Consider the following 15,263-nt stretch of genomic DNA (forward strand, 5'->3'; position numbering starts at 1 on the left):
ACCAATGTTGACTTAAGTTAGATAAAAGCTAGATTTAATGGATTCTACCCATTACCTACCTTAAGGAGCAAATTTACAAAAGTCCATTGCGACTTGAATCAAATTTTGTAATGGCGCGCTTTGAAGTTAGCTGATACTTTAAATAAAAAAATGGAGAAAAGCAAGATTTAAAAAATTGTTAGTTGCTTTCTCACATTTATAAAACTTTTTTATAAGGTATATGTGAAGGAAGGGGGGGGGGGTATAGAAATAATTTCTTAAAGAATTAGTTTTAAAGATTATTGGGCCTACGACCTTTGTAATAAACTTTATAATAAATTTTATTTTTTAATTAGAAAAAATATGAAGTTTAGACATCTGAAGTTATGTTAGATCACCAACTTGTCTTTTCTAGATGACCTTAACAAAAATTATCCAATTAATGGCACCTATATATTTCCCCACCCAATAACAAAACACTTGAAAAACGACAGGATACGGCAACAGAAAAAAATTTAAGATAAAAAAACAAACAGGGCAGACAAAAAAATAAAATAGAAATTCAGCAGAAATTTTTTTTATCAAATAATCCATTTTAAATCCGCATTGCGGCAACTCTACAAATTGGCGAAATTAAAATCCGTTAAACAATTTCTATGAAATTACATTTATTCGTCACTCAAGTCTAATCACTAAAGTTACGTAAAAAATGCAAAATATATTAAAACCAAAAAGAAGAGAAAATATTCGTTTAAGAAAATACACTAAGAAAAAATAAATAAGTTGGAAAGTCAACGCACAATTAAAATAAATTTTGTTAAATTAGAAAGCGAATTTTATAAAATCATAGCGCAATAGTGACTCCATTGTCATTAGAAGCCTGACGATTTACCCCACGCTTTACTCTGTTGACCACCTGCAGCAATAGAAGAAAGAGTAGGAAAGTCACTAACTGCATCTGCAGTATACTCCTTCTGCTGATAAACACATTTTTGAGGTTCCCACGGAGCACCCTTTACAACAAAGCCTTCTTGAGTGTTTCCCTTTTCTTTTCCTGAACGTGGTTTAAGATAAGAGGCCATTAATTCTTGCTCTTCTTCACGCTCGTATACGGTATCCATCTAAAGAAAAAATATATATATTTTTTATTTGTTGTCTTTGAACTATTTATGATGCAAGAATTTAATTACACTTGAAGCCTTACATATTCTTCTTCTAGAAGTTGTAAATGTTCTTTGCAAGCTTCACAAGATTCTTCATCTCCAGAAATTACAACTAGATTTGGATTTTCTTGTCGAGGAAAGCGAATGTCGACTTTGAACTTCTCCATAATCTTTCTCACGCTACGGCCTTTTTGTCCAATTATACGACTGTGAATGCGACTGTCAATCATTACTTCTATCGAGACTTGGTCTTGCTGTAAAATATATATATATATATATATATATATATATATATATATATATATATATATAAATATTACAAAAATACAAAAAAGTGTGATCACTTGTATATTTTAATAATAATATGAAAAATGTAAACTTACCACTTCCTTGATGATAGCCTCTATGGCTTCTTTGGCTTTTATACACTTGTCCTCGTAACCAATTAAATGTATTTGATTGGCTTGTTCATCGTCATCAGGAGTATTAGATGCAGGAGGCACTCGTATATTAACACCATATTCATCTCGTAACTTTTGTATCATTGCTCCTTTGCGACCTAACAATAGCATAAAACATTTCGAATATCAATGATACACCGTTAATGTCACGATGCATGCATTTTACATATGAAAACTGTCATTTACGTATGCATTACGCCATTTTTGTTAAACCAAAACTATTATACTACGGAACCTTTATAATATCATTCGAATATTGCTCATGTGTTTGTACTTGATTTGTAATATTTAATATTTTAATTTTGATTAAAAACCAGTTTTTTGCTAAAAATAGACTTTTAAATTACTTTTTTTTATTTGAAAATTTTTTACACTGAAGTCAAGAAAAAGTATTTTTAATTTAATAAATTGTTTATTAATATATAGTTTCAAATTAATGATTTTTTGATAAAACATAAAAGAACTACTAGATTAAGTATGAGTGACCTAGATCTTAACTCTTGGGTGAGACTAATAAGCAACAATATTATAGAAACCCTTACTAGTATGGTAATAATATTCCATCCCTTTAGATTTTAAAAAGATTCATGGCACCAATGCAGTATTACTTAATATAACCCGACCATGTATAGAAATTATTGTAAATAATGGGCACTACTATATCAGCTCACTTACAATGAATTTCTATAAACTGTTTTTAACTGTTTTTAAAAATAGTTTATTACCTCTGAAAAAAAAGTAAGTAATTTGCTTATCACGTCCTCAAATAAAAGTAAATTGTCACAAAGCCATCAAAAAAATTGTTATACATAATTTTTTTACATACATACATAAATATTTTTCAAATACTAAATTTAGATTTGTTGTTGATTTATTTTTATTATAATTACATTGTTCATTATTTAAAATAAATATATTGCATTAATGTATTCTATTAAAGTTAAGAAATCAAACTTAACTACAATGCAATAATTTAAAATACGCTGATAATGTTTTTCAGTTAAACAGCAAAACCTAGTGACAAGACTTAATACAAAGATTTGAACAAAATATAAATTATATATTTAAAAATACCTATTAATTTTGAATGATATGCTTTTGGAACATTTACAACCATTTCAAATTGTCTGAGCTTTCTATCTTCATTTTCAGACTCAATTTCAGCATTACGTTTGCGAAGAGCATCCACTGCATTTTTTACATTGGCCGCTGGTCCTGTAACAACTATGTGATCATCTTGTAGATCCGCAGATGGAACAGCAATATTAACATCATATTCTTCCATCATTTTACGAATACCAGCTCCTTTGGTCCCAATAATATAACGATGACTGTCAAATGGAATTTGTATCTTCTCTGATATGGGAACCAAAGACTACATTTAAATAGAAAAAACACATTTCATAAGGGTAAAAACAAGATAAAAGTAAAATTTGGAAACAAATGATTTTATTGAACAAACCAGAAGTGTGTTACATGCTTCCTCAACATCATCTTTTTTACCACTGATCACAATAACATCAAGTTTACTGTCATCGCCTTCTGATGCAGCTGCTTCACTATTTACCGGACGTCTTTCAGGAAATTTAATCTGAACACCTAATTTAGAAGAAAGCTCTTGGACATTTTTTCCTTTATTGCCCAAAACAGCTCGATGATGAACATGTGAAATAATGCATTCCTTTTCAACCATTGATTCCAAATCATTGACTATTTCTAAAAGTCTTAGCTTGGCACCTTCAACACATTCCTTTGCCCCTAAAATAAGTTGGCATCAAGTAAATAGCTATAATTTATAACAATTTGTAATTCATGTGGTTATTGTTATTTAATAAATTATTAATTTATATTATTAATTAATAATTAATAAATTAATAAAAAAGTAATTATTGTATAAATTATTTTAAAATTATTACGCACATAACAATAATAACATTTTTAAATACAAAGATTAAATACCTTTTAAGGAAACCTTATTTGAATCTGGAACTTTTGGTAGGCTTACTGTAACACCTCCATATTCATCAGCTATATCACGAAGAATTTGTGCTCGTCGTGCTACCAGTTCACGATGATGTTTAGGGTCAATCAATACTTCACTTTCTACAATATTGTTCTAAACAAAATTATTTGATGTAGACTATTTAACTAAAGGTATAAAGAATAAAAAAGAGAGCAAGAATAAAAAAGAAAAAAAGAAACTTACTAAATCTTTGATTTTGTTCAAGAGGTCGGCTTTAGCTTCTTCTACACTTTCTTTTGTTCCAATAATAGTGATGAGTTCTTTGTTTTCGTCATTTTTTGTAGGAAAGATAATTCGAGCACCAGTTTTTTCGCGTACTTTTCGTATATTCACACCTCCCTTACCAATCAAAAACCTGTGGTGTTCAGCTTTTGCAGTAACTTCAGCCGTGTAATTATTTTCTTGTCGTTCTTCTGCCAGTTTCTTTAACTGAATCTAAAAAAAAAAACTTTACAGATTCTAAATATTTTTTTTTTAAATATTTTATTTACAATTATTTCAAACTATTAGACAAATAAAATAACACAATACTTCTGCTTTTTCCACATCTTCTTTTGCTCCACGAATAACAATAATATCACTTTTTGCATCTTCTGAAGGGAAGCGAATGTTTACATCTCCACATTCATTCATTATACTTTGAATAAGTTTTCCTCCAGGTCCTATCATAGCCATATGAAGTTTTTGTGGAACTTTAACTTCAACAGACACCACACTTGCCTTAATAAAAATAAATATACTTCAAAAGAAATTAAAACCAAAATTTTAAATATCATATTTAAAACATTATTATCATCATCATCATTATTACACTCAAACTTTTAAAAATTAAAAAATAATCAAATCATGACAAGCAACGGTGCAGCTTATTTCTAAACCAAAAAGTATATCAATATCAAAACTATATCATATTTTATTATGTAAAGTCACCATTAGATTCGTGTCTCAAATTAATAAGGAATATATTTTAAATAAACATTTCCAACATTAATGTTGTTAAACTTTGAAGAAAAACCTCATTAATCATCTCTTTAATATATCTTTTTTAATTAAGTTTAAATTTTTAAAAAAGTCTTTAAACTTTGAAATTGTAGGTTTTAACATTATGGGTTTTAGTAGTTGCCTAAGATATGCAACTCAACTCATCTAAAATTTGAAATCTGTTTAAACTTTACAAATAAGATCTGGAAAAAATCAACATACTCTTTTTTTCATTTGTGTGCATGTGTGAGAATGTGTGTGCAGTCAAACTGTTAAGGAGAGAGGATAGACACAACAGTAAAAAGTCATAGATTGGGAGGGGTGATACTTTGAAAGTAGCATGTATATACATAAACACGCAAACACCCACATGCACTTTTAAATACAAAGGAATACTCACAAGCTCATTTTGTATAGCTAAAATCATCTTTTTAGCTTTTTCTGCTTGTTCTTTGTACCCCGTTACTATTATAACATCACTGTTACTTGTTACAGGTGGAATTTCTATTGTTGTGTTTGTCTCTTCTTTTATTTTCTTTATGTTAGCCCCATTGCGACCGATTATGTTACCATGAAACTTCTTAATGATTGGCACCTCACACCGATAGTTTGAAGCAACAACATCTTGCACTAATTTTTTCATGTAGTTATAGCACTGATCAACTTCTTCTTTAGGTCCACGAAGTGTTACAATATCACTCTTTTTTCCAGCTTCAGGAAATGATATTTGAACATCTGCAAACTTTTCACGTATTACTCTCACATTTTCACCTTTTTGACCAATTATATTTTTGTGAAACCGTTGTTCAATTATAATGTCTTTAGATTTTTCATTATCCTACAATTGCAAAACATAAAAGAAGTAGTTAAGAATATTTGATTTTTTTATTACTATTATTTGTTTATTAAAAACTTATAAATTCATTAAAAATAAAATTTCATTCTTCAAGCGATATAAATAATTGCTACAATTCTTGTTTTATTCTTAAGCATTTAGCTTTTTTTTTTTGTATTTTATATATTTTTATTAGTTTAAACTAGTTAACAACAAGTAACACAATACTAAATTTAACATCAAGTAGGAACACAATGTATAATAGTTTTATATAATCTAATAACCTTATAATCTATTAACCTTTTAATACGATCTAAAATTATGTTAATCTTATATTAGTATCTCCTATAATACGTCATTCAATTATCTTATCAGAATATTGCCTTATATATTATTCATATACTATAAATAATCATACCTAATAAGAAATTAAATGCAACAAAATATAATTAAACAATTAGCTAATTATGCAACAAAAATATACAATTAAACAATATGCTAATTATGTAATAAAAATATAAAATTAGCTATAAAAATTAATAACCATTTTTGCAGCCATTTCAAGAATTTCCTCTTTCGCTGCAGCTACACCCTGTGGACTACCTTCTATGCGGATAATGTTAGATTTTTTGGTATCCAAAGGAATATTGATAGAAGTTCCAGTTTCATTTTTGATCTTAGTTATATTAGCACCATTTTTACCGATAATATGACGATGCCATTTTTGATCTACTTGGATGTCAGCAAATGACATTGTGTTTTTCTTAAAATAATTACAAACTTTATTATAAGAAAGTATATTACTATAGATACAAATTGAAAAAAATTCTACCAAATCATGCTCTATAGTTTTATTGTAATCTAGGAATAATCCTATATTACTATTTCTTTTAGTGATGAAAGTGAGATTACTGGGTTTGATTTTAATCTTAATGTTCTGGATTAAGTATTACTATACCTTTTTTTTTAGTTTGCAAATTTTTTTTTATCTGGATTCACTATAACTTATACTTATTTTTAATTATAAATTTTTTTCATGCACTAACTTGATGAAAAGATTTTCATCAAGTTAGTGCATGACAAAATTTCCAAAAGTAAGTTATATATAAAAAAAATGGTCTCAGTGGTATTTCACATTTTGATGACATCCTACTTTAACTAATAATAGTATTCTACACTAATTAAAATATTAATAACATTTACCAGTTGATGACAGCCTACTTTAACTAATAATAGTATTCTACACTAATTAAAATATTAATAACATTTACCAGTTCATTAAGAGACAACTCAAGTAAATTTTCAGCAGCATTAACTTCATTTGGAGGTCCTTCAATAAATATTTTATCTTTGTCTTCTACAAACTCAATATGAATCTAAGCAGAATTTAAAAAAAAATATATAAAAAAAACATCTCTGTGAAAAAGATCTTTAACTAATAAAGATTTCTGTGAGTTATAAATTAAAATAATGAGCTTTAAATTTCAACAACAAAAATGATAAACAAAACACACTTTGTTGCCCAAATCCTGTGTAATTTTCTTTATATTTTCTCCTTTTCGCCCAATAATAAAACGATGAAGCCATTTTGGTGCGTGCAATTCTGCTGTAATACAACTGTTAGCCTAAAAATCACAAACTGTTATAAAATTTTGAATATAAAATCTTATTATGACCTTAAGATAAATACCACGATTATAATTTATTTAAACATTTTTTTTTTTGGTTTACCTCGAAAGTTTTTTTCTCAGAAATTATCTGACATAAATTTTTATTTATAAATAGCTTGTTTATTTTATATTTAATCACAATGCATATTAAAATAAATATTAAAATCATTAGAAATTTACTCACAATTAAATTAAGGATTTTTTATCAGATTTTTTATCAAATTATTATAAAATCTGTAAATATATTTAAAAAATGCTATATTTTTTATATTTAAGTAATTTATAAAAAACTAAACATTTTTCTATACTCATGTGTTTGCAAACTTTATGGAATTAATATTCTATAAACTTGTGTTTGGATCAAGGAAAAATGTATAACACTACAAAATAATTAGAAACTGACACAATATCACATTACCCAACTTTAGTGTCTGTGGCCTAAAATCATTACGCGAAACAAACTAATGTTTTATAAGCAGTTTTAAATTCAAAATAATAATTATGTATTAAAAAATGTCTTTTAGGAAAATAAAAGGCAATCATATATTTTTAAATGTTGCAATCATATATTTTTAACATAATTGTTGCAATCATATATTTTTAACATAATTGTTGCAATCATATATTTTTAACATAATTCTTAAATATGGTTTTTTTTGCGAAAAAAAAATTAGATTTTCTACTAAATTTCTTCAGAACGAGGGGTATCACTGACCAAATTTTTTTCCTATAATAGGCCCTCATATATTGTGCTAATTTACATCTTTTTTTAGTTTTAGTTATTTTGATTTCAAAACACACAAAACATTTTATTATTGAAAAGTTATTATATTACTTTGCCATTAATGATCTGAAATTAAAGTTTTAAAACCTTTTCATACACCATTGTCAGTGCATTTCCAAGCTTATCACCATCACCACGAAGAACGATAGTCTCATTATCGCTGTCAGAAGAAGGAACTTCCACAGAAACTCCAGTAGCACGCAAAATATCTTGAATTCCTGATCCTTTTGGTCCAATAACATAGCGATGTTGATTTTTTTTAACCTGAAGACAAAGTTTTAAATATAGAATTCTATTATATTGTTTATTTATTTAAATTACGGGATTTAGCTAGCATAGTTTATTCAAGGCTCCTGTTTTTATAAACTAATTCACATTGACAAATGATAGCCTTTGCAAAAAAAAAAACATTTTTTTGACATACATTCACATTTATTATGTTAGTTGCATAATGATAAATTTTTTGAGTAAAAAAATCTGTCGTCAGTAATATGTGTTAAAAACAGTTTCAAAATGTAAAATAAAAATTAGTTATATTGTTAACAATTGTGACATAAAAAATCCATATAACTTGAAATTAAAATTTTTCATGATTAACTGATTAAAACTCCTAAAAATCTATTTTCAAAAACAGATTTGATAATGCATTCCAACAGCAAAGTAACATTTTTATGTGTGTGTGTGTGTGTGTGTGTGTGTGTGTGTGTGTGTGTGTGTGTGTGTGTGTGTGTGTGTATATATATATGTATATATATATATATATATATATATATATATATATATATATATATATATATATATATATATATATATATATATATATATATAGACACACACACACATTTCCTGATTAAATTATAATTTTAAGTGTAGTAATATTCAACCATTGTGATTTAATTACATTAGGTTTGTATTATAATATACTTTTGAACAATTTTAAACAGTTAATTTAATTTTTTTTTAATGCATTTTTTATAAAAATAAATTTTTATCTTCTTTAAAATAAGTTTTGGTAAAAAAAAAGTTTATAAGTTCTAAACTGCAAAACGGGAAAAAAAAAGGAGAAAAAATGTTGTGAAAAAACTCTGAAGAAGCAATTATTATCTCTTGACTAAGACCTTGAGTAGCACACAATATTGGCGCAATATTATTTACAGTATAAAAACTATATAAACAATATTGCGCTAATATTGCTTGCTACTCGGGAAGCATTACTCAATAAGTGAAGTATCAAGAAAATATGATATAACAAAACACGTTGTAAAGCGAATTCAACTTGGTTTTGAGCCAGAACTCTAACCACTGCACCAGAGCTAGCATCGAATCACAGGCCTCTTGGTTCTAAGCCACATCTCTAACCATTGTTACCATGACTGCCATTTTGATTAATCAAATTTATTATGATTGAATTAAGTAAATTTTTTATATCATGGATTTTCAAGATCAAGCTTATAAATAATAATTCAATATTAATTTATTACTAAATGTTTCTATATACATAACAATTTTAATACATGATAAAATATGCTTATATTTAAATGAACTTTGCTTTTATTAAAGTAATTTTATTAATGATAATTTGCATGTCTTTAACATGATTATAGTGGTAGAACTTGCTTCATAAGCAAGAAGTTCTGAGTTTGATCTTGTCCTTGGTAATAAAGGGTTCAACTTGTTTTTCCAGGCAGCAGCCTTGTTTGTCAAGGTTTGCCATGAACGCACACAGCATACTTTTTTGACAACTTGGCTACCATTTTTGCATATTTTGGAAAATTGCACAAAATGCGCTGAAAAAACCAAACTAATTTAAAGAGAAAATTAAAAATAAACAAACCATATTCTGAAAAGAAAAGAAACTCAATGAATGATAAAATAAATAGAGAATAAACCAGAGAAAGTAAAAGCATAAAAATGATACATTTTTTAATTTAGAAGCATCTCAATTTTAAGTTCAAACCTGATTAACTTAATTTAAAGGCATTTCAATTATTACTTTAAAGTTAATAATTTTTCTAACACCACTATGTCAGTGTAGCACTTAAGTTGGTTTATTCTAACATTTTTTAATTTCATTTCAGTCCTTAACCCCCCCTCCCCAAGCCATAAAGGCCACAACAGTCGAGGAGGCTACTTTAGTTGTGGTTACAACCCTCTCTCAACTCTATAACATTGAAACACAAACCTTAACAAATAAGGCTGCTACAGAGAAACAAGTTGAGAGCAGTACTACCAGGGACATGTAGGGGATCGAACTCGGAACTTCTTGCTTATGAGGCAAGCCTTCTACCGCTTACTCTACACCACTACCGCATAATATTTGTGAGACGCAACTGTTAGTTCGGTGGTTTGATGATGGTTTAAATCCCTTATTGTTTCATTTGCTTAGTAGACTATCAAATATTTCAATTGAATTAAATGTCTTCTCCTTTTTAGTCCTTAGCCCTCAATAAAACAAGAACCTAAATTCCAATATCACAAAATGCTGCATAAAATTTACTTATGGCTAACACCCTAATTATATATATACATATATATATATATATATATATATATATATATATATATATATATATATATATATATATATATATATATATATATATATATATACATATATATATATATTTATATATATATATATATATATATATATATATATATATATATATATATATATATATATATATATATATATATATATATATAATAAAGAAAAAATATTCACGCAATTTGCTTAATTTCGCATTGATTGAGAAACTAGTTTGTTAAACTAAATAGTGTCTTTAACTAGTATAAATGTCTATAACTGTTTCAAAATTATTAACAAAACTATTGATTTGAATATATATATATATATATATATATATATATATATATATATATATATATATATATATATATATATATATATATATATATATAATGGAAACAACAAAAAACCCAACATATAAATAATTTAATATAATAAATATAAATAACCACAACATATAGATCGTTTTTATAAAAATATGATATATTGTATAATTGTTTTTATTTCATTGTTGCTTTTATTAAAACGATTGATTATATTATATTATTTTAAAATTTTTATTTAAAACAGAAATTATTATATAAATATAAGAATAATACAAAAATTAACTAAAATATTTTATGGATGAATTGAAGAAATTTTTTTTAATGCAATCTGTGTTTCTGTCTTTTTATTGTTAAAAAAAACAAACCTTTTTACTGTCATTGGAGTTAAGAAGGGATAGAAAATAGAACTTCAGCAGAAATATTAAAAACTATCATGAAAACATCCTGCTAAAGCCTATGTAAGTATGTATGTATGTATGTATATACACACACAATATATATATATATATATATATATATATATATATATATATATATAAATATATAAATATATATATATATATTATATACACACACATAATATATATTATATACAAACACACAATATATATTATATTCACACACACACAATATATATTATACACACATCCAATATATATTATTTATACAAACAGGCATACGCACTATGATTATAAAGTTCTAATAAACTCACCTCAATAGCAACTGTTTTACTAAGTTTTTCTCTTCGTTTGTAAATATCCATTATTAATTTAACAGCTTTTTGAACAGATTCCTTATCTCCCGCAACAGTTATTTCGTCTTTATTAACTGAAGGGGGTGGAATGTTAATTCGAGCACCAGTATTCAATGCTATCTCTTTCATTTTTTCATTATCTGGTCCTTGGATAAATGGGTGATAAATTTTGGGAACAGTTAGACGTTCAAATGCAAGTTTAGCCTGGTTATAATAAAAACAACTTTGTAAATTTTATTTCACTGAATTTATAATGAAATTTTTAACAAATAATAACTTAATATGCTTACTTGTTCATCTGATATTAATTGTATTTCATGTTTGGCTCGATCAATACCTTCTTTTGTACCAACAATCCTGATTATTTTAGAGTCTCGAGGAATAGTTATCTTAGTTTGTGTCATTAACTCAAGTTCTTGAAGCTTTTTGCCGCCTTTTCCAAGGACAAAACCATGATGTTCCTTAGGTATTTCAATCTCAATACTTGCTTGAGTTTGTAGTCCTGCTATAATAAATCTTTTTGCTTGTGCAGTAGCATCTCTCTTACCAGTCACCATTACTGTCAGGCATTGATCCTTATTTACACTAACTTCTATTGTTGTACCAGTTCTCTGCATTATATCACGAATTAACTCATTTTGTCGATCAGCATCCCCAACGATTGGAGAGGTACTTTTGAACTTGCGTTCTTCATATGGTATTTTAAACACATTTATATATATATATATATATATATATATATATATATATATATATATATACATACATACATACATACATACATACATACATACATACATACATACATACATACATACATATATATATATATATATACATACATACATATATATATATATATATATATACATACATACATACATACATATATATATATATATATATATATATATATACATACATACATACATACATACATACATACATACATACATATATATATATATATATATGTATATATATATATATATATATATATATATATATATATATTTATATATATATATATATATGTATATATATATATATATATATATATATATATATATATATATATATATATATATATATATATATTACTTTATTTTTTTTAAATATCGAAATTTATATCAAATATAAATTTATTTATATACAAAATTAATTTATTTATAATTTAAATATCTTTCGAAAACATTTTTAAATTTGTCATCGGATAAAAATTCTTATTCTTGAGGTCACAGTAGTGCCATAAAACATGCTACCATTTTGGATAAGAAATAATATTGAGTAAAACTCATTATTAACGCATTTTGCTTAGAATTTATAATACTTTAAACTCAGTGTTGACAATGAAAACACTAACCGAAGCCTGTTAAAAACATGTTTTGTCTAATGTTTTCCCCAATCCTAAATGATTGCACATTTTGTAACGCTACTGTTCACCCAAGATTATATGTAACTAAATATTTATGTCTATTATCTATAAACATTAATTTAACTTAAAAAAAAACACCTGTGTTGCTGTTGATGATAATATAGGTCTAAAAGTTTCAGCAGCTGGCTTTGGCTTGGTAGTATTTTTTGAAACCCATGCTGTTTGTGTAGTTCCCACATTAGATTTAGGAGCTGCACTTAAGGGTGGAAAAGCATCAGCGTATGTTGGAGGACTTGAGCCAAGTTTTTGTTGTTGAGACACAGTTTGGTCATTATCTTTGCTCATATCCATTGTATCATCTGGTGAGTATGTACCATTCATATAACCATTTGTTGTAGAAAGGTTTGATATTGAACCATTTAATATTAATGATTCCATATCCATAAATCTTGTCCTATTCAGTCAAGTCTAGCAGCTCCACTAAATATTTAATACACTCATGATTATTCCTTTTTTCAATATGCCTTCCAGATATTAAAAAAATGTTAAAAAAATGAAACTTAAAGATCTTTAAACTTCTTAAGAAGAATTCATAGAAAATTAATCAAATTTACTATTGCTTGCATTTCTTGCTTTAACTTGTACAAATATATTTGTATAAAAATTTTAAAAGATTTAGTGAAAAAGTTTTAGTGTGGGACTATATCTTGTGTAATAAAATTTTAGGCTTTTCAATGGATATAAAATATAGATTTAAAATGCAAGCTTTTATAATTTTAATATGTAACTTTTCTTTTTACATGTAAAATAAAAGTTAGGGGATTTTTGTAAACACATACACTATTATGTTTTAAACAATAGGTACTTTTAGAAATATAGATCTCAGTTATCTTATTTAACATATAACAGGATTTCAGAGATCGTTATATTACAAAATGAAAAACCAATGAAGCCATGAAAATGTGTTCTTCTCTTATTCACAATCAATTTCATATAAGTCATATTGTAAGTATACTGCTTTTGTTTGTGCAATTACATTCTTAATGATCTTTTAATCTAGTGGTAGTCTAAAAACCTTAAAGTCAAAATGTTTTTAAAAAACAAAACATTTTGAGATAGAAATTTGAATAATTAATGATATTCAGTGAAAACAATTGTTTTTAGGTTCCATTGAAAATTGTAAATAAAAATTACTGAATGGATAAACTTGTAGCAAAAGGTTGTAGCAACTTAAAATCAAATTTTGAAGACTTTCAAAATAAGATTAAACAAAAAATATGTTAATTAGTCTGAGGGTCTTTTTAAGAGTTTATTAATTATTCTTAAAAAGGTAAATATGATAATAGTATAAACTTTTCTTTACCTGTTCAATAAACAGAGGAAACTGCTGCCGTTAACGGTGATCCGGGTTATATAATAACACTTGTTGCCTCAGCTTGGCTGACAAATTAGTTCTATCCAGAACTATATGCGTAATAAATTTATATTAAACTTTTCAATTAGTGGTTTTTAACCCTATCCATCACTTTTAGTTACAAAATCTAATATTTCTATTGTTTTCCATCCAATTAAAAACGTTTATTTTTTTCTCGTGTTATTTTTGTCTTTTCAGCTTAGCAAATATCTGGTTGGGCACATACGTTTACCGATGTGTCCACGCAGACAAGAATTCTCCTCCACATATTTTATTATAATTTATTTAACGGTTGTTTGAACTGAAGTTTTATAAAACTTTTTTTGTAAGTTTTTTAAAAACTTTGAATCAATTATTATTTTGTATATTATGTTCAAAATTTATTACAAAAACAGAATTTTTTAAATTTTTTTTTAATAATAAAGTTATAGTTTTTAATATTTTGAAATCAACCCCCTTCCCTAATGTTTGTTTATTTTTGTTTACTTTTAATTGTCTTCAAATAAGTCGGAAGTCTGATATAAAATAAGTTAAATTCTGTAAATTTCGCGAAATTTTACTTAAACTTCAAAATCCTGTTAAAGACAAAAAAAAAATGTTTTCAATACAATTATTGATGTTTGGATACTTTTAATATTTAGAAAAAGGAATTTTCATAAAAAAGGAAAAACGAATTTTTATTTGTTAAAGAACAATTTTTTATTTATTAAAGAACAATTAAAAGCAGGTAAAAATGGATTTTTTTATTGTGACCTTTGCTTTTTGAAGTTAAATAAAAAAAGTTCGACATAATGTTTTTAACTTTATTACACTCGGTAAACTAATCAAAAGATATACAAAAATATCAAGCTGCACAAAGTTGCACGATTTTATTTATATATGATTGTTGATAAAAAGAATAAAAAAATTTGAATGAATCAGATCTGCCGCTTTTAGACATAGTGAAAACTCAAAATTTAGGTACTTTA

The 15,263-nt window shown here is 25.9% G+C and overlaps 1 protein-coding gene across 1 annotated transcript; it reads right to left on the reverse strand.

Moving 5' to 3' along the window:
* Positions 1-540: 540 nt before the first annotated feature.
* Positions 541-14,470, reverse strand: LOC100201395 (vigilin). Its single transcript, XM_065800212.1, has 17 exons — positions 14,245-14,470; positions 13,014-13,361; positions 11,797-12,210; positions 11,465-11,710; positions 7,984-8,160; positions 6,957-7,067; positions 6,714-6,818; positions 5,987-6,205; positions 5,008-5,445; positions 4,158-4,346; positions 3,810-4,061; positions 3,563-3,719; positions 3,066-3,361; positions 2,678-2,978; positions 1,526-1,701; positions 1,184-1,396; positions 541-1,100 (listed from the first exon to the last, which is right to left on the reverse strand). Exons 2-17 carry the CDS (start codon positions 13,323-13,325, stop codon positions 852-854), a joined length of 3,855 nt encoding a protein of 1,284 aa, XP_065656284.1. The 5' UTR covers positions 13,326-13,361; positions 14,245-14,470; the 3' UTR covers positions 541-851.
* Positions 14,471-15,263: the final 793 nt, after the last annotated feature.

This window comes from Hydra vulgaris, chromosome 06 (assembly GCF_038396675.1).
Source record: "Hydra vulgaris chromosome 06, alternate assembly HydraT2T_AEP".
In the NCBI taxonomy this organism is placed as follows: domain Eukaryota; kingdom Metazoa; phylum Cnidaria; class Hydrozoa; order Anthoathecata; family Hydridae; genus Hydra; species Hydra vulgaris.

What these genes read in the sequence shown, in the direction of transcription:
- LOC100201395 (XM_065800212.1), bottom strand. Translation starts at nt 13,325, where the DNA reads ATGGATATGGAATCATTAATATTAAATGGTTCAATATCAAACCTTTCT. An exon ending in CACAGGATTTGGGCAACAAA is followed by an intron (nt 6,819 to 6,956) that starts GTGTGTTTTGTT and finishes AATTCTGCTTAG; the next exon opens with ATTCATATTGAGTTTGTAGA. An exon ending in TTGAAATGGCTGCAAAAATG is followed by an intron (nt 5,446 to 5,986) that starts GTTATTAATTTT and finishes TTGCAATTGTAG; the next exon opens with GATAATGAAAAATCTAAAGA.